The sequence below is a fragment of the Urocitellus parryii genome, chromosome 7, assembly GCF_045843805.1.
Source record: "Urocitellus parryii isolate mUroPar1 chromosome 7, mUroPar1.hap1, whole genome shotgun sequence".
In the NCBI taxonomy this organism is placed as follows: Eukaryota; Metazoa; Chordata; class Mammalia; order Rodentia; family Sciuridae; genus Urocitellus; species Urocitellus parryii.
Window position 1 is genome coordinate 169620628 of NC_135537.1, and position 23916 is coordinate 169644543.

The window sequence follows — 23916 nt, forward strand, 5'->3', positions numbered from 1 at the left end:
AAATACAAATTTACTGGAAATAATCAAACGCTTTAGCTAAAACTATAAATAACATGCTGCTTTGGAGGCTGCTCTGGGTGACCCCTGAGCACCTAGGGCAGTATTTCTGGGGGGGGGTCTCACACATCCCTGGGAGCTACCTGATTCTCAGATTCAGTGCTTAGGCCAGTGGACCCTGACATTCCCATCAGAAACACGATGTGAGCCACAAATGTGAACCACATATACAATTTTAAACTTTCTGGTACCACATTAAAAAGGTAAAAATAAGCAAAGAAAATCAATTTGAATATATTTTATTTAAGTAAATACATCTAAAATTCTTTCGTTTCAACAAGTCACCAATATAAAAATATTTTAATGAAGCATTTCACATTATGCTTTGGACTAAAACATTGAGATCCAATGTACATCCTACACTCAGAGAACATCTCAGTTTGGACTGGCCACATTTCAAGGGCTTAAAAGCAACATGGGCTGGTGGCTACTTGGTCAGACCCATCAGGAGAGCTGAGCAGGGCTGGTGCTGAGGACTCTCACCCACTTTGGTCTTCTTTTATTCAGTGTTATGGGTTCAACTGGGTCCCCCAAAAGATATGTTGGTGTGTCCTAACCTCTACCTCAGAACATGACCTTATTTGGAAATAGGGTCATTGCAGACAGAATTTGTTATAATGAAGTTATACTAGAGGGAGATGGGACTTTTTATCCAATATGACAGGTGTCCTTATTGAGGAGGAAAGAAACACTATGTGATGACAGAAGAGGGGTTTGGAAGGATGCAGCTGCAAGCCAGGGATGGACAGCTACCATCAAATGCAAGAAAGAAGCAAGGAAGGATTCTGTGTAGTCTCAGAGATGGCACAGCACTGGTAACACCTCGATTTTGAACTTTTAACTTCTAGTACTGTGAAAAAATAAATTTTATAGTTCTAAGCCACCCAGTTTGTGGTATTTTGTCCCAACAAACCTAGAAAACAAGTATATCCAGTTATCTCCTTGCTAAAGGTATTTCCAAGGGACTTTTGGGATCTTAGCTCCTCTGGGTCTAGGTAGAAGCTAGTGTTAAGGCAAATGTGCTGGGTAAGGGCCAAGGTAGGCTCCCAGAAAGCAAAGCAATGTGAAGCCATGTTTGAGACCCACATGAGCCGCATATTCCCCGATCAACACAAATCCTTGTCAGGGAAAGTCTCAAGAGTGGCTCCAACCTAGCCCTACTCCAACTAAGAAAGCTCTGGTCTTGTTCTTTCTAATATCCCACAATTACTGATTGTACCATGTTCATGTTAGCAGAGTACTTTGAAAATATCAGATTCATACAAACCAGTTTAGTCTATCTAATGAGCAAGGACAGACGAACACGCTGCTGTTGGCTGGTTTTGTCTCCTGCAGCACTCGGCCCAGCCAGAGCTTAACAGAGAGGTAGTTTGTAGTTACCCATTTTGAATGACCAGCAGGTGCCACAGATTCTGCGTTTCTATGGTGATCATAGGCTTGGAGCACAGGTTGAGGATTAGGAGTTTAAGAGCACCAGCTAGGCTTACCTGGTTTTTTGTTTTGTTTTGTGTGTTGTGTGCTAGGGAATGAAACCAGGGCTTTATGCATGCAAAGTGCATGCTCTTCTACTAAGCTACACCCCCATTCGTCAGCTGCTTGCTTTCTTTTTCTAATATTTATTTTTTAGTTGTAGTTGGACACAATACCTTTATTATTTTTATGTGGTGCTGAGGATGGAACCCAGGGCCTCACACATGCTAGGTTAATGCTCTATCACTGAGCCACAACCCCAGCCCCTCATTTGCTTTCTTATAACTAGTGTTTCCTATTGCTGATTCTCTCAGAACATAACAATATGTACATAAGAAATAAAATCCCCGATACCTACCAAAGGCTAACCACATACATCTGCAAAGAGACCTATTGCTGGTGAAACAACTAGGCACAAAGGGTTGTAGTGATCAGTTTAAAAAGCACATGAGTCTTGAGGACACATTTTAGGTGGCAAAGAGTAATCAATTCAGGTTAGGCTTGTTCCTTCCTGCCTGGGTAATCTTTCCCAACCTCCCTATAGGCCCTTTAAAATTGCAAGTGCACTTAGCACAAGTGCATTACCTTGTTTATTTCCAGAGACACCGGATGGCTTCTTGAGGTCAGACTTCAGCTTAGATGCCAGAATAAATCTCCTAAACCACTCCTCTTTTTCTCGGCCAGTTCTTCCAAACAGATATAGTATCTGATCTCGCTGGCCAGATTTTGTTCCCTCTTGAGGGTGGGGTGGCTTCTTAATGTCCTCACTTCCCTTAGGGTCTTCTCTCTCAGCTGGTGGTTTCTCTTCGGAAGTTTCCTTATCTGTGTGAGTCTTAGACATAAAGTCATCTTGCCGACCAAGCTCAATACAAATGGGGTACTTTTTATTCCAGATTCGTTTGCGAGCCAAACTTTTAGGTACAAGATAAATCTAGAGAGAAAGGGAAATGATGATTTATATACTAAAGAGTGGCTACACCATGCATTAATATCATACACAGCAAAAAATGCAAGACTTGTAGAATTTTTGACTAAAATGAATGTGAAATATTTTTAACTACCTGTCTATAACATGACTATAGAAACTGGAATAAATTTTTGGAAATAACTTGTTACTCCTCAAGAGGCACAAATATCTACAATTTTCAGGCAGCAGAAGTAAATAATGTTAAGCTGGTTATCATCAACCAAGTTTGGATATCAATCAACTTTAATAACCATGTGTGAAATCTAAGTTGGGAAAAAAGAATAAATCAATCTATATGAAAAGCTCAAGTCAATGTTGTGTATCAATTCAAGAATAAACATATAAAAACCACATTCAGTACTTTTGTCACTTTGGGGAAACTTAAGATCATTCAGATGAGTTATAAGAATAGAAAATATGGCTACCAGAGTAACAATTTACATTTCTCACAGCAGAATATACTTTATCAAAATATAGTTATTTTTCCCATCCACAATGCACAATGTGCACATTCTACAGAACTTTCATTCACTGCTAGTACCCTTGTACTACCACACAGAGGTTTTTACTTGACTGAATTATTATTATTTTTTAAAGCTCTGGGGATCAAACCCAGGTTCTCGCATGCCAGCCAGCAAGCACTCTACTACTAAGCTACATCCTGAGCCTTTGGCATTTTATTTTGAGACAGGGTCTTCCTAAATTGCCTAGGCTGGCCTTGAACTCCCAAACCTCCTGCCTCAACCTCTTGAACAGCTGGGATTACAGATATGCACCATGATGCTCAGCTAAAAATTAGCTTTTCAAGTCAGAATTCTGAGTGCAGGATGTCCTTGCTTCTCAAGGTATGGTCCATGGACCTGCAGCATGAGTATCACCTGGGAGCTCATAAAACTGCAGACTCTCAGGCCCTGCCCAAAGTTGCTGAATCAGAATCTATATTTTCAAAGATGCCCAGGTGACTTATATATGCATTAAAATCTGAGAGGTACTGTCACAAAGTAGACTATTCCTTAAACAACAAAAAACAAAAATAAAACCTTTTTAGGGGAAAAATACAGTAAAGCAATCATGATTCCAGATGCTTTTCATTCAGTTGAACTCTACTTCCCAAATCACTTGGGCTTACCTTGCTGTCCGAGAGGTCGAAGATTTTCTGGCTGATGTAGGTGACCTCTGGCTTTGTTTCATTGTAGCTCGCCCTCCTAGATATGTTTTTATTGGGCTTTGAAAGTCTTAAGGTTCCACCCTCAAGTCGAACAAAGACAGAATGTGTCAGAGTTGCATGGTAAGTTTCTGGATCATAGTTGCAAATCTCATTCATCCATCCCTGGTGGAGAAAAACTTGCATTAGTAAAGCAGAGCAAACACTCATTGGGTTCTGTGTGAACATTATGAACACTGTGGTACTCAGCTCACTGAAACCAAGCTTGACTTATGATGCAGGTGTCAATTTAGACTAGACATTACTAAGACACTGCTAGCTGGAAGGCTAATTGGTATTGAGGAGTAATTTGGTATGGTTTTGATAATCCAAAAAATTGATCTGGGGGAAGAATAGCAATGCCCCATTATCTAAATAAAAGATTTTTTTCTTTTTATTTTTTTTTTTAAGTTGACAAGCAAATCTGGAAACTAAAAAGTTTTGTTCATGTAACTGAACAAGTTTCTCTGCCAGACCTCCTTTGGGATTAGTAATCCGACCCTCTCACCCAGCTGGACCTTTTTTTGGTCCTGGGGATTAAACCACAGGGTGTGTTACCTCTAAGGTACATCCCCAGCTCTTTTTGTTTGTTTATTTTTGTGGTGCTGAGGATGGAACCCAGTGCCTCACATGTGCAAGGCAAGTGCTCTGCCACGGAGTCACAACCCCAGCCCTCCACTGTAATGTAATGTCTCAGTCTTACATTTTCAGGACTAGTCATGCATTGGTCGCGATGTGAAGAAGTTCATGAGAGCTGACCCTAGACACTTCCCGACTTCATGCTCAGTGACTTCAGGTAGCTTGTACCTGACTAGGGTAGGAATTTTGACATGATAGAAACCAGGAACAGTACAAAATTAAGGCTTTTTATACTGAGAAGTCAGGTTACCAGTATAACATTATGATTCTTTTTCTTCTTTTGTAAACAGTGCTGAGGCTTTAAGCAGGGCCTTGCCCATGCTGTGCAAGTGCTCTACTACAGAGCAACACCCAGCCCTGGTGTTGCTGGATACACTGCTGGATTTGACTTGATATTTTGTTCATTTGTCCTTTAAGATCATGAAGGTAAGTGATCTATTATTTTCATGTAATATCTTTTGGTATTTTCTGGAAGATCATGTGAAGAATTATTATTTGGTAGAATTTGCCAATAAAGTCATCTGGCCTAGAGTTTTCTTTTTAGAAGGATTTTAAACCCATTTCTTTAATTCCTAACGGGCTACTCAGGCTACATATTCCTTCTGGAGTAAACTCTGATAGTTCGTGTTGTTTGTAGTACTTCCCTCTGACCCTTTCAATGTCTGTAGAGTCTGTGGGGAAAACCCTCTTTTGGGATCCACAGTAGTAAGCCTCATTAAATGAACTAGGAAGTGTTCCCTCTTCTCTATTTTCCAGAAGAGTTTGTATAGAATTAATATTACTTCTTCCTTAAGGGTTTGTTAGATTATGCCAATGAAGCCATCTTGGCCTCAGGTTTTCTTTGTAGAAAGGTGTTTTTTTGTTTGTTTGTTTGTTTGTTTTTGTACCAGGGATTGAACTCAGAGGTACTCAACCACTGAGCCACATCCCCAACCTTATTTTTTATCGTATTTAGAGACAGGGTCTCACTGAGTTGCTTAGCACCTCACCATTGCTGAAGCTGTGTCCCACTGTGCCCAGCAGTAGAAAGGTTTTAAACCATGAATTCGTGCTTTTGTTAAATGCTTCTTCTTTTCTAATATAAACTTTTAATGTTATTAATCTCCTTCTAAGCAATGCTTAAGCTGAAATTTCATTTAATTGAAAATATCTTCTAATTTCCTTTTGGACTCTATCTTTGAACCCACAAGCCATCTAGAGGTAAGTTTTTTAATTTCCAATGAGAAATTTCCAGTTATCTTTCTGTTATTGATTTCTAGCCTAATTACCATAGGGTCAGAGAACATCCTCTATATAATATCAATTTTTAAATTTTGTTAAGGTTTACTTTATGTCCCAGAGATGGTCTATTTTGGTGACAGGTCTGTGCGCACTTGAAAAAAATATCATTCTGCTCTTGGGTGGAATTTTCTCCAAATGTATTCATCCTCTTAAACACAACTATTTTGACTAAACACCTCTTTACACAGAAAATACTGTCTTACATAAAGGTTTCCTAGGGCTAAAGTTATAAAGCCAATTTAATCAAGAGCTTTGAAGCAGATCTGATTTTTCTGGGCTGCCTCAGGTCCCTATACCCAATGCCAGACTATCCATTTGCAGAGCAACTAAATCCCAAAAGAATCCATGTAGCAAGGGAAGGAGGAGCGGATGCCTGAGAACCTCTCAGGATCAGGGAATGACGACTGGACTAAACAGCAGCTTGCTAGCCATTTGACCAGAGTCCCTTCTGGTTTATTCTTGAGTCCTATGTGTTGAGTGTGCATGGCCTGGTTATAGTAGAGGCAACCTGAGGTACGAAGTGCGTGCAATAGTTTTATGTTCCACCAGAACACCTTTGCTGAGGTGCTCAGCATTTATTTAATTTCTATTTTGAATTAAAATCATCATAATTTGATATAGGACAAGCATTACTGCAACAATATTGCCAGATAAAATATTTTTCATTAATTTCCAGTAATATTACAAAGATATGGAAAAAAACCAATGGAATGAACAAAGATAAGGAAAAGAGCCAATGGAATGAACAAAGTACTGGCATTTTGGACAAAATCCCTAAAATTATAGCTACCATCCACCAGACTGGAGGGGTTGAAGAAGAAGAAGGAGGGGGGAAAAAAAACAGTCATTATATTGTGATGTGATTCTCAGATAAAGACTGATTCAGAGTAATGTAAGCTGTGGAAGATTCTGCCTTTTGAAATTCCTGAGATTGGACTGGTTAATTATCTGTTTTAAGAATAAGAGCCACTTAGGAATAAAAGGTGGTTTCTCTCCAATTGTTTTCATTTTGTCTTTCCTGCCTAAGTCAGAAAATGCAGAATTACCCAGGAAGGTACTGGCCAATGAGAATATAATGTGAGCCATTAATGTGAGGCATGAAAATGTGTTATTTTAAATTGCCTGATAGTCTTATTAAAAATGAAAAAATAAGCAGGTCAAATTCATTTTAACCATGTGTTCGATTCAACCCAATATATCCAAAATATATTTCACCATGTAATCAATATAAAAAATGGATGATATTTTACATTCTTTGTTTTACTGTAACTAAGCCTTCAAAACCCAGTGTGCACTTTACACCTCCAGCACATCTGGTTCCAGCTAACTACTCTTAAAGTGCACTATGCCCACATGTGGTGGGAGGTTTCTGTATGAGATAGTAGAGGACCCTTAGACAACTGGCACAGCAGAACCAGCAAAATCCTCCAACTTTTTTTTTTTTGGCGGTACTGAGGATTGAACCCAGGGCTTTGGGCATGCGAGGCAAGAACCCCACCAACTGAGCTAAAGCCCCAATCCCCTCCTCTAACTTCTTTCTATTGCTTCCAATACACATAGTCTTTATCACAAGAGGCCTCAAACTCAGTAATGGCAGTTTCATGCTGTTTTACCAGGTGTTTTGAATAATTAAATTACAGAATGTCATCTCATTTCCAGATGAAACGTCTGTTGTAGAGATTCAAAACCCTTTAGAAACAAACAAACAAAACTACCTGCCATATTAAAAACATAGGAATAAGAATTTTCTTAAAATCTAGGTTTAAAAAAAACTTAAGCTTTTAAACTCTTAGAGTTCTAACATTAAAATTCTATAGTAACATTAAAAAATACTCAATTTGGAGCTGGGGTTGTGGCTCAGCAGTAGAGCATTCACCTAGCACATGTGAGGCCCTGGGTTTGATCCTCAGCACCACATAAACAAACAAACAAACAAACAAATAAATAAATAAAGGTATTATGTCCAGCTACAACTAAAAAATAAATATTAAAAAAATACTCAATTTACGGACAAACAGAGGTCAAGTTTTCAGTTTATTCCTTAGATTTTCAGATTTAGAAAGCAAAACACACAGACACATGCATTGGGACATAAGCAGCACCAGCTCATCTTTTTACAGGACAGACACACTCAGGAGATGAGCCATTATTCTGCCATAACAAGTTTTGGGTCAATTATTGTCCTTAAGAAAATCCTAGTTAAAAAAAAAAAAAATCCAAGTATCTGGTTTAACAAGGGCAACCTTTTCCCACAGTGCTTTGGGGATCTGGTTTTTTGCCAGAAGGTTGGGTGCTCCACCCCCCAGCCTGGAGAGCTGGCCCTGCCAGCATGTGTCCTCTCCGGGGCACTCTGAGATAAGTAAGCAGTTACCTTTCTTTGCTGACAACTCTGACAGGTACAGGTCACCTTCTACCCCTCACCCAATTCCAGAAATTCTAGAATAACCTGACTCACAGGAATATGAAGGAGAGAACAGTGTTGGGCCCCCTACCTACATAGTCTAAATCACAAAATCCTACCTGGAGTACTAGGGTGACAGAGATGAGAAGCCAGAGGCAGGCCTAGGAGAATCCTGCCCTTGGGAGAGTCCCCAGGTGCTTCCTTCTTCTAAGGAAGAGCTTGCCTGGCCCTCCTCTTCCTACCTATCTTCTCAGATTCCTCAGCTGCTGTGGTTTCTCCTTCCCTTTCAACTTCATATTTTCTCCTTCCAGAACCTGAACTACCATGTTTCTTTCTTTTTGCCAAAGATCTACTAAAGGCTAAACTCAATCATACATACATACACACACACACACACACACACACACACACACACAGCCACCCATGAATCAAGATTTCATTTGCACATTCAGTTGTGAATAATCATGTGTTAATTTAAGTGAGACCCTATCCTGCTCCTATTTGATGACATAAAAGACTGTTGGTCAAAACACAGGTACTGACACCAACCATACACCTTAGCAGAACTGCAAAGCATCTTGGGTCCCAGTCCTGCTTTCACCACTTGCCAATAGGTTGGGTGATGCTTAGCCCTTGGACCCCCAGTTTCTCCCCCTGTAAAAGGGTCCAGCATGGCTTACTGTATGCCTCCCTCATCCCTACCTTATTCTATGCCTAAGCCACAATCATTTTTCTGCATATTGACAGTACTTTTTGAGGAATAATTTAAACACCAAATGTGAACAAATTTTAAGTCTATGCTTTTTAAAGTGCTAATATTTAGCACTTTATAGTAGCTAGCATTGAAGCACACACTGTATCTCCAAGTATCTCAGGTGCATTATTTCTTCTGCTAATTCCCTACAACTTCACAAGTGAGGAAAGTGGTAAGAGGGGAAGGGATGTGACTCCCAAGGTCTAGAGAGTGGCACCATCTGGGACTTGAACCAAGTCTCCCTAACTCTTGAGTTGTGGGCTCCTACCTGGGATCCATGTATAACACCGACCCCTACCCCAGCTCACAGTACGCTAGTGCCCAGGCACCCCTCAGGTCAAGGAAAAGGCAGTACTACTCCCAGAAAGCTACCTTCTCTGTTACTCTGCTCCTGTCACTGTACCTGTTAACTGCCTGGTTTAGTGAACTGAGTTACAAACTCCACAGAACAGGGATCAGTTTATCAACCCGTGTAGTAACAAACGTTTACTGATTGACCACATAAATGAAGCGAAATTCAGAGGGTGGGTGTGAGGAGTATGTGAAATCCCTGGCAATCACAGGTAAGCAGAGCAGGCTGGCGTGCCCCTGCAGCCTGTATTTGGAGAGCAGGCTGCATAACTGGAGGCACACAAAGGAACACGCCAGGCAGTAACTTGGAAGGAGAAGACTTATCACTGTTCTCAAAGAGAAAAATCAAGGTAAAACTGCACAAAGTTGTACAGAGCAAGAAAGAATCTTGAGTAAGGGTTAAAGCTTTTCAGAACAGAATTTAAATCAGTTCTTTCTTATCTGGAGAAGAGAGGGGTTTTGCAGCCTCCTACCCAAGGCTTTTTGCAGAACATTACAAATGTTGACAGGAAACCCTGAGAGAATCACAGGGGCTACCTTAACCTGACCCACACCAGACAGGTAGTCAAGAGTGCAGATTAGTCTTTGGAGTCTCAGGACAAAAGGCTGGCCAGTATGACTCTCCTCCAGCCCTCCTGGATTCTGTCCCTAAGGTGCCCCCCTAGTCATCTGACCCAGGCTGCTCTTGCAGAAAGCGATTTCCTAGTGCAAACCTAATCATCTTTTCATACCATCAACCAGCCAAGTTTTTTCCTGGGACTTGAATAACTCCCTGGATTAAGCTGCACGTGGAATTTCTAGACTTCAGCAGTCAAATATCCAGTCTTGAGGGCAGATGGCAACCCCATGGCCTTTACTCTGCTCCCCACACAGTGCCCACTGTCTACTGCTCACCTGTTCTAAAATTCTCACCAAGTGAGGTGTTTCTGCGACTTTATTTTGGTATGAAGCACTGGAATGGACATAAACAGATGTGGTAGACAACTAGGACCCCATTCTGTTTCAAGAGCTCAACTGGAAAAAACAAAAACAAAAATGAAATGCCCTCAACCCACACTAAAACATCCCAGATGAGACTCATTTCTTTTGAAGCTGAGATTATTAAAATGGAGACAGTGCCTGCCACTGGAGACAATGACCCAGTCAGCAGGCTGCAGCAGTCTGGCCCACAGACTGGTCCTGTGATGGTGTTTGTAAAAGGTCAGGGGTTTGTCTTCAATTCCCTACTGGATTTAGATGCCACGTTTGGCCGAAAGTACAAACCACAATCTATAAAGGGGCCCTTTTAATACTTGGAGAGATTAAAAGCTACAATTAACCTTTTGCAAAATAATAAAGTCTGGAAGAACTATTATTGTGCTCACTTTGAGTTTATGGTGCCAAAGAGGAGTTCAAGGCCAATGCTCTCTTATGCAGTTTAATGCTGAGCTGAGAAAAGTGCCAGCCCTCTGGCCTAAGGAAGCGATGGGAATTCCTCTGCCTCCAGTGCACAGGGAGCCTGAGCTGACACCACTACACAGTGTGTTTTCACTATGGCTGCACTGGCCTATGCACCTGCCCATCACCCAGATCCTGGTTCATTCCTTCTTTTGAGTCTACCAGGGAAGAAGCAAATCCTAAATTGAGACCACTGCTACTAAGAACCATCTCTGAAGCACACGAAAAGGTGATTATTCTTTTGTTCCCAAACTAAAACAAAAGCAGGAGTTCCTCTTTACCAGGCTTACTTCCTATTAATGCTCAAACACTAGAATTATCAGTTAAAAACAGCATCAGAGCCAAGTGTGGTGGTGCATGTCTGTGATCCCAGTGATTCGAGAGGCTGAGGCAGGTTCAGTTCAAGGCTAGCCTCAGAAACTTAATGAGGTCTCAAGCAACTTAGGGAGACTTTGTCTCAAAATAAAAAATAAAGAGGGCTAGGGATGTGGTTCAGTGGTAAAGTGCCTCTGGGCTTTACCTTGTTCCCACAAACAAACAACAACAGCAACAAAACATAACATCACAGACTATGGAGTTTGAGATTAGGTAAGAAACAACCTAATAATCATTATAGAATCTTAGATACAAATTTAACCTTATTTATGAAAGACAAGCAACCTGCAGATATATAGAATTCATACAAGGAATGATGGCTATCTGCTACTCAAAAATATAACAAAGAATATTAAAAGCAAAAAATAATTAAGGGAAGAAAGTGCCAGCTTCGATGTCATTCACATCTTCCAACTGCCTATTTCAAGGTCACCTTCACAAATATGTCACTAAAATCATAAGTGTCAGGGCTAAAGCCACAGGCTCTGGGAAAAGGGCCTTTATCCCAGCTCTCCCTATCCTCCAGGGGGCACCTCTCAAAGTCAGGAGAGTTTTTAATTCTAATGCATTCTAACAGACTGCAACAAAGTAGGAAATAAAAGGCAGTTAATTATGTGGCCAAAGAAAGTAATCTCAGATGAACCACTGCAATAACCAAAGTCTTATTTATGTTAATACATGATAATCATAGTAGTAAGTGTTGAAATTAGAATAGATCAGTAAGCAAATAAAATAGTAGTCTCCAATCTTTCCAGATCACACATCTCATCAAACAAATTTGTTAATATGTACCAACAATATGTACCTTTACTTAAAGTCACGTTTTAATACAGCTTTAAAAAAATTAATGTTATTACATTTTTATACCTTTATTTTATTTATTCATTCATTTTTATGTGGTGCTGAGGATCTAACCTAGTGCCTCACACATGCTACACAAGCGCTATACCACTGAGCCACAACTGTAGCCCTTAATACAACTTTTATAAAATGAAAATAGAGTAAAAGATGAAGTAATTAGACATTTTGCTAATTTTTAGTTTTTCCATTATGATACTTTCAAACTATCTTTAACTGACTTTTTTTTTTTTAAACTGGGGATTGAACCCAAAGGTACTTACTGAGCCACATCCCCAGGCCCCCCCCCTTTTTTTGTATTTTATTTTGAGACAAGGTCTCACTGAGTTACTTAGGGTCTCACTAAGTTGCTGAGGCTCACTTTAACTTACAATCTTCCTGCCACAGTCTTCTAAACTGCTGGGATTACACGTGTGCGCCACCACACCCAGCTTTTAACTGACATCTTAAGGTACAATATATATGCTAAGGGTGAGGCTCACTGTTAATGATAACAGATGTAAATTCATTATTTCAAATAGTCTTATTAATAATTTCCAAGGCTTTTGGACAAAGGTCAATATATAATCATCTGTATGTTAAATATCACAAGGCTTATTTCATTTCTTAGCCAGAAAAAAAAAATAAAATAAAATTTTAATATTTTCTTACTGATAGAGTCTTTTTTTTTTTGAATTTTTAATATTTATTTTTTAGTTCTCGGCGGACACAACATCTTTGTTGGTATGTGGTGCTGAGGATCGAACCCGGGTCGCACGCATGCCAGGCGAGCGCGCTACCGCTTGAGCCACATCCCCAGCCCTACTGATAGAGTCTTGTTGGAACTCATTTGGACACCACTGAAAGAAAGAAGCATCAGAATAAAACAATGAGTAATAATAGTGGTGTGGGCACCAACACAAAAACACACACCTGGGGCCATCTTGTTTACATACTCGTCTTAGAAAAAACTTTTTCTTTTATTGGCAGTACTGGGAATTAAACCCAGAGGCACTGGGTTTACATCCTCAGCCCTTTTTTAGAGACAAGGTCTCAAACCAAGGTGCCCAGACTGGCCTTGAACTTACAATCCCCCTGCTTCAGCCTCCAAATAACTGGGATTACAGTCATGTACCACAGTGCCAGGTCAATGGCACTTTCAATAAGAATAGTCTTTAAGGTATTTTATTCCTTCTTTATATATTAAACATAAACTTGGGGGTGAAAAAGACATCTAGCATTTTTTCCATAGTTAATATCTTTTTCTTCCAAAAAAGTATGATTTGAAAAATCTTAGACCCACAATCTCTTTCCTCACTCCACAGATGATACATGGAACAAAACCAGAGATGGTCCTGGAATACCAACTCAGAATTCAGGATACGTTTTTGAGATGCTATAAACTGTTCTCATACATAGATGAACCAGAATAACAATTCAGCCACATCATAAGTTTATGAGTTGGATGGAAATTGGAAAAATGGGGGAAGAGGGGACCATCATCAGATACCTACTTGCTTGTAAGTGAGGGCCACCTGCACTGAAGCCATCTTCCCTGATAAATTTTCTAGCAAAAAGGTACACTAGGAAATAGCTATGTTTATAAAAGCCATACATTAAAAACTCAAGTGAGGGCTGGGGTTGTAGCTCAGTGAAGAGCGCTTGCCTAGCATGTGTGAGGCACTGGGTTTGATCCTCAGCACCACATACAAATAAATAAAATAAAGGTATAAAAAAAAACTCATGTGACTCATTATGAAGGCAGAACATTTTCACTTAAGTATACAAAAGAAAGAAGTAATTTTATATTTCTTTTACTTACACTGAGAGTTATAAGATACCAACAGAAAGCAACCAAGTCTATCTTGGCTGTACATAATGAGGCTATTTTCTCCTATCAATTTGTTCACTCTAGTTTATTAAAAAAAAAAAAGAAGAAGAAGAAGAAAAACTTCATAAAATTGAGATTAAATTTATAAGCTAGAATTTCTTCTCAAATGTCCTCCCTACAAAATTACTCTTCTATATATCAAAACCAAAGCCTATATCCATTGAACTTAATTACTGTGAAAAATCTGTGCTTCTTGTAATAAATATCTAACTGATCTAAAGAAAATAAAATGGCTCTCTAAAATTCACTTCTACTAGTCTCTGCAATGGTGTGAAAATAATTCTAGTGAATGTTCTAGGCCATATTTTAAAAACAGAAACAGATTATCATTCTGGAAACTGATAGCCTATTGCTATATTCTGCTGTTGATTTGTAAGTCTAAGATAAAGAACCTGCTCATGAATATAATTCAAAACTGCATCTGAGTCACACCTCAAACATAAATCCAAGAACCTTACGAAATCTTCAGGAAGTTTTTTGTAACAAACATAGAAAGGTTGGTGTACAGAGGCACTGAATGAAATATACTCCTGGCCAAGTGACAAGTACATTTTTGAAGACGAACCATCCAATCCAATTAAGAATGTGTGGCAAACATCCTGAGTACAATATGCTGACTCTAAATGCCTCATTCTCCCAGACCCAACCCATTCTTTCCAAGGGTCTCCATCTCAGGACATCTAGTCAGTCACCCAAAAAAGAACTCCAGAGATTTATCATGCCAGGGCTGTCACTATGGTGGCCCTGCGTTTTGCTACCTGACCCAGCATGCCAGGTTCTAAGTCCATTAGCTTCTCCTAAGGCTCCAGTGGCTGCCTTGCTTCTAGGCAATCACTCCTCACTTGAGCTGGATGCCCAAGGCAACCTTTCTCCCAGGCTGTTTTTTTCGGGGGGAGGAGAGGGGGAAATAGCTATATTTATAAAAACCATACATTAAGTGGGGGCGGGGGGCTGGGGATTGAACCTGGGGTTGCTTAATAATGAGTCACATCCCCAACCCTTTTTATTTTTTTTGAGACAGGGTCTCACTAACTTGCTTAGGGCCTCATTAAGTTGGTGAGGCTGGCCTAGAACCTATGATCCTCCTGCCTCAGCCTCGAGAACTGCTGAGATTCCAGGTATGTATCACCACACTCAGCTCTCCTGTGCTTCTTCACATTGACCATGACCTCCCCACACATTAAGAACATTTATCATTACGTGTATTCTTGATAATTGTCATTCTGACTATAGTAAGATGGAATCTCAGTGCAGTTTTAATGTGCATTTCTATAATAGAGATATTGAACCTTTTTCATATATCTGTTGACTGATTATATTTCTTCTGTGAATTGGCTGTTCAGTTCCTCTGCCCATTTATTGAATGGGTTTTTTTTTTTTTTTAGTGTTATGTTTTGTGAGTTTTTTATATATTCTGGAGATTAATACTCTGAGGTGCAGGTGGCAAAGATTTTCTCCCATTCTATAGGTTCTCTCTTCACACTTTTGATTGTTTCCTTTACTGTGAAGTAAGTAATGATAAATGTTAATGAGGATGTGGGCAAAAAGGTTCACTCATACGGTGCTGGTTGGGCCTGCAAATTGGTGCAACCACTCTGGAAAGCAGTGTGGAGATTCCTCAGAAAACCTGGAATGGAACCACCATTTGACCCAGTTATCCCACTCTTGGCATACACCCAATGGACTTAAAATGAGGCTACAACAGTGATGCAGCCACATCAATGTTTACAGCAGCTCAATTCACAATGGCTATGCTATGGAACCAACCTAGGTACTCTTCAACAGATGAATGATAAAGAAAATGTGGTATATACACACAATGGAATATTACTCCACCATAAAAAAGAATGACTTTATGGCATCTGCTGGTAAATAGATGGATCTGGAGAATATCATGCAAAGTGAAATAAGCCAATCCCAAGAAACCAAAGGTTGAATGTTCTGATATACAAATATCAACAAACAATAAGGGGGGTAAGGGAAGAAAAGAAGTTCAGGATTAGACATGGGGAATGAAGGGAAGGCAGGAAGGATATGAGAATAGGAAAGACAGTAGAATGAATCAGACTTAACCTTCATATGTTCATATATGAATACATGACCAGTGTAACTCCACATCATATATAACCACAAGAATAGAATCCTAATCAGAATAAGTTATACTCCATGTATGTATGTCAAAATATACTCTACTGTCATGCATACCTAAAAGGACAAATAAAAATTGTAAATAAATAAATAAATAAATCCTAACAGTGGAAGGAGCGGGGGGGGGGGGAGAACGAGTGGGCACTGGGCACAGTGGGCACACCTGTAACACCAACAGCTCAGGAGGCTGAGGCAGAAGGATGGCAAATTCCAGGCGCCTCAGCCACTTAGGCGTTGGAGATGGTCCTGAGGTTCTTCTTGGATACTGACAGCTCTTTAGCCACATGGAGGCCCTTCTTGCATATGTTCCAGAGTAGTATATTCTGATCAGCTGTACTTGGCTTGGGAGATGGTAGAGTACAGTGTGGGCTCAGAAGTCACCAGCCTTTGAGAATAGCCACTTCTTAGCTGTAAATTAATCTTTTTTTGGTGTGTTGTCACACATATCCATCACTGCTACAGCACCATGTTTAAATACAAATCAGCAGTGTAAACCGGATATGAAAACTGTCCTGATAAGGTAAAGAAAAACTTTACTTTTCCCCTCCTTGTCCTCATGTTAAGTCACAGAGAAGAAAAACTGCTCCTTGCATTGTTTTGGGGACCAATAAAGGATCTAGGCTCTTAGTCCTGTTCAGGCTGCAAGCCCCTCCTGAACCTCTCAATGAGAACAGAGGTTTAAAAACATGTGGTCTCCCAAAATAGTCTTTGAGCAACCTGGTCCCTGCTCCACAGGCTCATGGCTTACAGATGGAGTCTACTGAGGGCATGAAGCATGCAGGATCACTGTGAGAGTCTGTGCCTCTGTATTAGGGAGTTTAGCCAACAGCAAGTTTTAGAGCCTCTAGTATCAGAGGGGTTTGTTTTGTTTATTTAAAGGTTTTCATTCCTGCCCTCCAGAACTGCATTATCATTTTCTCTACAAAACTCAATAGGATCCAGTGCACAAAAATAATTCAAACCAATGCTTGCTTAGTGTGTATGAGGCCGTGGGTTCAGTCCCCAGCATTACAAAAAAAAAATTAAAAAGTAGCTCTTTTGACTCATTCCAAAAACAGGTTCAAAGATGTCTTCAGTCTGCTTTCTGTTGCTATAACAAAATATTCAAGTCTGGGTAATTTTTAAAGGAAAGAAATCGACAGATCAGCACTCTGGAGGTCCAAGAGCATGCTGCAGCCTCTGCTCAGCTTCTGGTAGGGCCACGTGCTATTCCATGTAGGGGGAAAGGAAAGGGGGAGGCAGGGGCATGAGGAAGAGCAAAATGTGTGAGAGAGAGAAAAAGGGCAGGTGCCTAGCTGGCTTTGTAATGATCCACTCTCAGGATAACTAATATTTTACAGAACTATATTACTCCTTCCACAAGGGTGGCACCTTCTCTTAAAGGACCACCACTTCCCAACACTATTACACAGGGAATTAAATGTCAACATGAGTTTTGGCAGCGATAAACCACAACCAATCACAGCAACAGACCTGTATTATAAAGAAACTGAGGCCTATTTCCTCATCATTTCACAGCCACAAACCTAGGGGCAGAGTGAAAACCCAGAGTTCACCACCATGCCCATTTCTCTAATCCTCCCCCCAGCACCCACCATTCTACTCTCTTTAAAATGCAGGAGGGCAGGGCTGGGGGTGGAGCTCAGTGGTGGACTGCTTGCCTGGCATGTGGCAGCCTGGGTTCAATTCCCAGAACTCTCAAAATCCAGGCGGGCAGCATTGCAGGAGAGAGCACAGACTGCAGGAGACAGCTGATTTAATTGCTAATGGTTTCTAAACAACAACATAGCTCAGAGATAAAGAACCCCTGGTTTCAATCTCCAGTAACCACGCCCCCCCAGCAAAAAATAATCATTCCTATCAACCAAAACTAGTATGTTGTTGTTATTTTAGCAGACATAAGGGATTCCTTTTAAAAAGCAATTTCATCAGGAGATGATATGGTCAATACCAAGTCACCGACTAGATTTTCATCATCTGTGGACCCACCCACTCACCCAACAATGACTTATCACATGCCCAACACACAGCAGGTGCTGAGGACTTGGTGATGAGCAGATGCACATGGCCTGGGCCCCTGACTCAACACACTCAAGAGGCTACCAACCTACCTGGAACATCTATAATGAAGGCATGAAATAAATTTGTAGTGTTTTACAATAACTAGTATCATACAGGCCCAGGGAGAAAATACAACAGAAGAAAATAGATGGTTAAAGTTAGATTCCAATATACTTTCCTTTTCTAATCAGAACATTTGGGTCCTAAATTTAATATTAACGCTACTAAATGGTTTTTTTGTTGTTGTGTTGGGCACCGAGGATTGAACTCAGGGGCACTCTACCATTCAGCCACATCCCTAGCTCTATTTTTTTTTTTTTAATTTAGAGTCAGGGTCTCACTGAGTTGCTTAGTGCTTTGCTTTTGCTGAGGCTAGCTTTGAACTTGTGATCCTTCTACCTCAGACTCCCAAGCTACTGGGATTATAGGCCTGCACCACCAATCCTGGCTAAAGTGACATATTTTAAAAGTGATTCCCAAGAGTATGATCTTCCACTCAATAAAATTAATTAGCCCAAAGATCACCTGCATTTGAAATACTCAGCTTGCAACATACAACATGCCCTTCTAACCTAAAGTAGTGCCCTCTTCTAAGTAGAGAATGGGTTTATCTAGGTTTCTAAAAACTGCCCTGCACATCAAATAAAAAAATTCAGGCTAAACTGTACTTTGCCTCATTAGAAATGAACCCATTCTAAATGTTAAGGCTAAGAATGAAAAAGAATTCCCAACAATCAGAGCCATCCAAAATCAATCATAAGACAGCCTAAGACAATTTGCTTGGATTACAGGTGTCATTCTATGAAAACATTAAAGTACTAGTTCTGTAAAAGGAAGATTCAAATGGGTTTATCCTGGACACAGCAAAACACCTTCTGCTATAGTTTGACCCTTCTAAAACTCATGTTGCAGTTTAATCCTCATTGTGAGATATTAGATATTAAGAGGGTGGAAACTTAATCTGATCATTGTATTTTGAGATGGGGCCTTTAAGAGATAATTAGGATTAGATAAGGTTTTGTAGTGGAGGTCCTACAAATGAATACTCATGGTTTTAAAAGAAAAGGGGGAGAGACCAGAGAATGAATACACACACACACACACACACACACTCTCTCTCTCTCTCTCTCTCTCTCTCTCTCTCTCTCTCTCTCTCTCTCTCTCCTCCCTCCCTCCCTGTTTCCTGCCAGGTGATGCCCTGTGCTGCCTTGGGATTCTGCCAGTAAGAACATCATCATCAGATGTGACCCCTCAACCCTAGGGCAGATCCGTGACTCAAAATAGACCTCTTTTCAACTTACCCAGTCTGTGGTAGTATGTGATTAACAACAGAATATGGACTAAGATACCTTCTAAAAGAAAAGGTTAGTCCTGCATGTTTCCACCAACCACTAACTGTGTGACCATGAATAAATAACTTAAATGGGCCTCCATTTCTTCATGAGCACATACCCTAACTGAATAGCATTGTGATGAGGATTGAGTAAGGTAATGAATGACCTAAGTCTAGCCCACTGAAGATGTTCAGCTCATAGTGTTGCCTTTACTGTTCCAATGATCAGATTAAAGCACCTGAACTATTATTACAGCATGAAAATCCCACTCCAATGGCATCCTGTGGTTGTTGGTAAACCCCTGACATATAACAGTGTTTGGATCAAATCTAAAGACTGGATTAAGATTAAAATCTTCCCAAAACAGGTAAGTGCTCAACCCAGTTTAAACTAAACACCAGTCTAGGCAGTGGAATTAGTAGAAGCACAATTTTTCTTGGCAAAAGTTGGCACTAACTTACTTAGTGGGCATGTAAATCAGGTAGTCACAGCACCACCCTATCCAAAAAGCTGAGCCATGGTGCATAATGAGTCACTTTGCTCTGCTTTCACTTCATATATTAATACCAAGCTTAAGGGTGTCACATCCTCGCCTCAACACCAGTTCTCTTAAAAAAGAAACAGTCTCATAACATATTGCCATGAGGGGGGGCTGGGGATGTGGCTCAAGCGGTAGCGTGCTCGCCTGGCATGCATGGGGCGCTGGGTTCGATCCTCAGCATCACATAAAAATAAAATAAAGATGTTGTGTCCACCAAAAACTAAAAAAACATATTGCCATGAGGAAGAAAGAAAAAAGGTCAGCTGCCTAATACACCATCCCATTAAATCAAAGACCCACACACATGAGGAACTTTAAAAAGATGGCGACTAAGACTACATATCAAATAATTTTTTAAAAAATATTTATTTATTTTAGTTATTGGTGGACACAACATCTTTGTTTGTATGTGGTGCTGAGGTTTGAACCCGGGCCGCACGCATGCCAGGCGAGCGCGCTACCACTTGAGCCACATCCCCAGCCCCTTCATATCAAATAATTAACAATAGTTCCCTCTCACGGGTGTGATAAAAAAATGTTTTTTAAAGAAATTCTCTGTGTATTTTTAAACAATGTCCATGTATTTCCTTTGAGCAAGGAAAAAAGATTATGAAGTTTAAAAATAAAATAATAGCATTTTGGACCTGAAAGAGTTCTTTCCCTTGTGGGTTTTTTTTTTTTTTTTTTTTTTTTTTTTGCAATGGAGAGAGATTGTGCTGCCACTTTTAGAGCATTCTTATTTACATACAGTGGAGGAAAAATCCTATTAGTTTAATAGGGAAATCAAACAAGCTTGGAACTTGAAAAACTAAAGGTTATAATCAATAAGGTCCAAAACTGAGTTCTTTTTGTTCTTCTATAATGCCAGGGCTTCTTGGGGCAGGTCCAGGCACGAACTTTCTGCAGAGGTGTCATGGGGAAAGCAAGAGGGCACACCAGGCTCCAAATCCTACCTGTTACTTAATTAAATAGCAAGAAACCTTGGACAAATAACCACCTCTCAGAGACTGTCTCCTCATGTGTAAAACTGCAAACAAAACAATTAGACAACTTTATACATCAGTGGACTCTAAACATTTTTTATTCTATATCCTATTTATAAAAACATACATATAAATGTATATATGGAGAGACATGTATGTCTTTTTTTAATATTTTTTTCAGTTGCAGATAGACATAATACCTTTATTTAATTAATTTATTTGTTTTTATGTAGTGCTGAGGATCGAATCCAGTGCCCCACATGTGCTAGACAAGCACTCTACCACTGAGCCTCAACCCCAGCCCATCATCACATATGTCTTATAAACTATATAAGCTACAACTGCTTTTGTACTGTGTATGTTAATGAAACACATAAAATAAGCAAAAAATTCAATAATCAAATACATAAATATAAATATAAGTTCTGATAGACTCATCTTGTACCCTGATGGATCGTTTTCAGGCACCTACAGAAGGCCCAGAGCCTGACACCCAACATGCTTGGGGAGAAGTGACATCTCTTTCTCTAGCCCATGCCCTGCTGTGTACAGGAGAGAGGACAGCCAGCAAAGACCACCTGTGGATATTAATTTGTCTTTTCTCCCTCTCTGCCTTTTCTTGCAGTTCTAGGAGTCCAGAGTCTCAAGAATATTTAACCCTAAAAGACCCAAATCCTCCACAAGCAGCAAATCCCTGGCAAGTTTAGAGACTACTTTCTAGAGCCATGGAGATTTTTGAAAAACTACCTGGTACACCAGCAAAAGTGAGCCAGAGTGAGATTTACCAGATGAGTGTCTTGGCTGACTGAAGAGTGTCCTGGAAACACTGTTTGGGTGAAAATCTTTAACAATTAGCCAAAACATCGTGGTTGGCTATAGCGTAAGACTATGAAAACACCTGTGTACCTGCTGGCGGCCCGGGAGAGGCTTACCTTCAGTATTTCAGGTTCTTTGATGTCCAGTGATCTTGTGTGCCAGTGTTGCAGATGTTTATGTGACTTGTGACATTTATGAGCACTTGGTGGTGTAAAAAACCAGATCATGCAAATTGCAGTCATGAATCCAAGGCCAATTCCCAGAAAGAGGCCGCTCATGTAGTAGGGGAGGGGGAGGATGAGGTACGCATAGACACACATTATAAAGAAGCCCAGCGTCTTCATGGGCAATTCTGGGTGCTGCGTGGCCAAGTCCACCTCGTCCTCACTGTCTGGAGCCACCCTACCGTCTGCAAGCACCACTGGCTGGAGAGCGACATCTGGGGGCTTATCGGCTCTCCCCTCCCCCTCTGTTTCCAGGTCAAAGTCCTCGGTGTACAGTTCACAGAACTCCTCGTCTTCTTTGCTCACTAAGGCAGACAAAGAACACTTCTCAAGAACCAGTGAGCTGGTCTTCAGGCCCAAATCCTTCAGACTGCTCGTCTGGGAAACTCGCAGTTCTGCCTCTTTTGCAGGCTCTTCAGTGGTCTTTGGAAGGTCGCTCCTGGGGACATTGGAGTCACTGTTGTAACCGTCCCCCTCAGAGTCACATTCCTCCTCCTTGATGCTGTAGTTGTTATTGCTTTCCAAGTGCCCGTTCAAGCTGGACAGATTGGAGAGTTCTGAAGCACTTGAAGATAAGGCTTTGGGCCTATGGCTGCCACTTTCTTCCCCTATAATTTTACTAAGGAGCTGAAAAGGCTCATATATGACTTCTGAAAGGCGTCGTTTAGTGTCTTCGATTTTCGCCTCCATTTCGGGCACTTTAAAAAAGGAGCGAGTATCAGAAGGAGAAGTCAGCGGGGAAGAAGGTGCAGTTTTGGAGTCTCCACCCGTGTTTCGAGGCTGCGTGAACTGCTTGAACAGGTGTAAGTTCAATTTGGAGTCGGGGGGCTTATAGGACACAGATTCCGACTCCTGCCTGGAAGTGTCCGTGGACAGAGACTTGACTAATGTCTTCATCAAGTGCCTGTGCCTTGGGGGGTGTGAGGATTCTTTTGGCTCCACCTCGGTCGACAGGGATTTTACTAGGCTCATGAAGGGTTTTGCGCTGGAAAGGGTGGAGGATGAGGCACTGGATGAGAGGACAGGAGACTTGGAAGGAGAGGACAACGGGGAGGAAGAACTGGTTTTCTGCTCAGAAAGGGACGACACACTGGGAGAGCTAGCTAAGGGCCCTGATGAAGATGACCCTGGGGACAGAGCCAATGGCACTGTACTTAATACTTGCACTGCCGGAGCAGGGCACTCCAACAGCTTTACAGTGTTCTCAGAGATGGGCAAAATGGCAGGGGCCTGGGACCCAGACAGTCCATCTGCCAGGATAGGTGAGGTGGCAGGGCCCACGGGGTCATGACCACCTTGGGGTTCAAGGTAGAGGTCCTCCTTGGCTTCAAGCCCCGTTACAATGTTTTGGTCATCCAGTCCCTCTTCGAGGTACTCCCGGAACTCCTCCTCCTCTTCCTCCTCCTCCTCCCCGGATGCCGAGAAGTGAATGGCGATGGTGTCTCGGGACACGGACCTCTGCACGTGCACTTTGGGGGCTGATGGTTTTGGCATGTCAATGGTTTTCTCGGCATGGCGACCATTCAGACTTGTCATTGCAGGCTTCACTAGGGCTCAGGCTCTGTGAAAACAGTGAGAAAAACAGAAATCAGAGAGTGTTCTCTCCAAAGACACACTGCCATTTGTGGAATGGCGAGCCCAGATGAAGCTCAGTTTAAATGGTGATCATTCTTTTATTTGGCAGACATCCACTGCTTTTCATTTCAGCAGGTTAATGGCTTAATTTTCACTAGATTAATTTTAGTTAGGCATTCTCTTTTATAAGCAAACTACGCTAGTATTATAAATGCCACACAATCTGTCTTACTTCACAACATCTGAATAACTGCTTCCTCCTTTTTACTGGCTCCTTTCTATCAGCAATTCTCTACTGCAAGGCTTGAGATACTGGAACAATAGATGTTACCAGTATCCAGAAGCAAATGTAGCATCCTGGGGATTTTAATGACCTTGGAACAAAAATTTCACCAGTGGTCGTCTGGCTGTAAAGAGCTAGCCCAGGGTGGGTATTGCTTCCCCTTCAATTTTCACTGCAATTCTAACAATTATTTGGCTTGTGGATGCCAACACTGTGCCATCTTGCCATTACAAGTAAGTGGCAAAGTTTCCAAGTGTGGAAATTTGTAAACTAATCACCATGATTGG

General features: G+C 40.9%; 1 protein-coding gene across 4 annotated transcripts in view; it reads right to left on the reverse strand.

The window, feature by feature from the left end:
- Tex2 (testis expressed 2) overlaps positions 1 to 23916 on the reverse strand; it is a 111475-nt gene that overhangs the window by 43693 nt on the left and 43866 nt on the right. For all 4 annotated transcript variants that reach the window (XM_026402248.2, XM_026402249.2, XM_026402245.2 and 1 more), the window contains exons 2-4: positions 21664 to 23332; positions 3624 to 3824; positions 2113 to 2458 (exon numbers count right to left, since the gene is read on the reverse strand). In XM_026402248.2, the coding sequence (XP_026258033.1) occupies positions 2113 to 2458; positions 3624 to 3824; positions 21664 to 23307 (2191 nt within the window). In that variant the 5' untranslated portion in view covers positions 23308 to 23332. The remainder of the gene's footprint in view (positions 1 to 2112; positions 2459 to 3623; positions 3825 to 21663; positions 23333 to 23916) is intronic.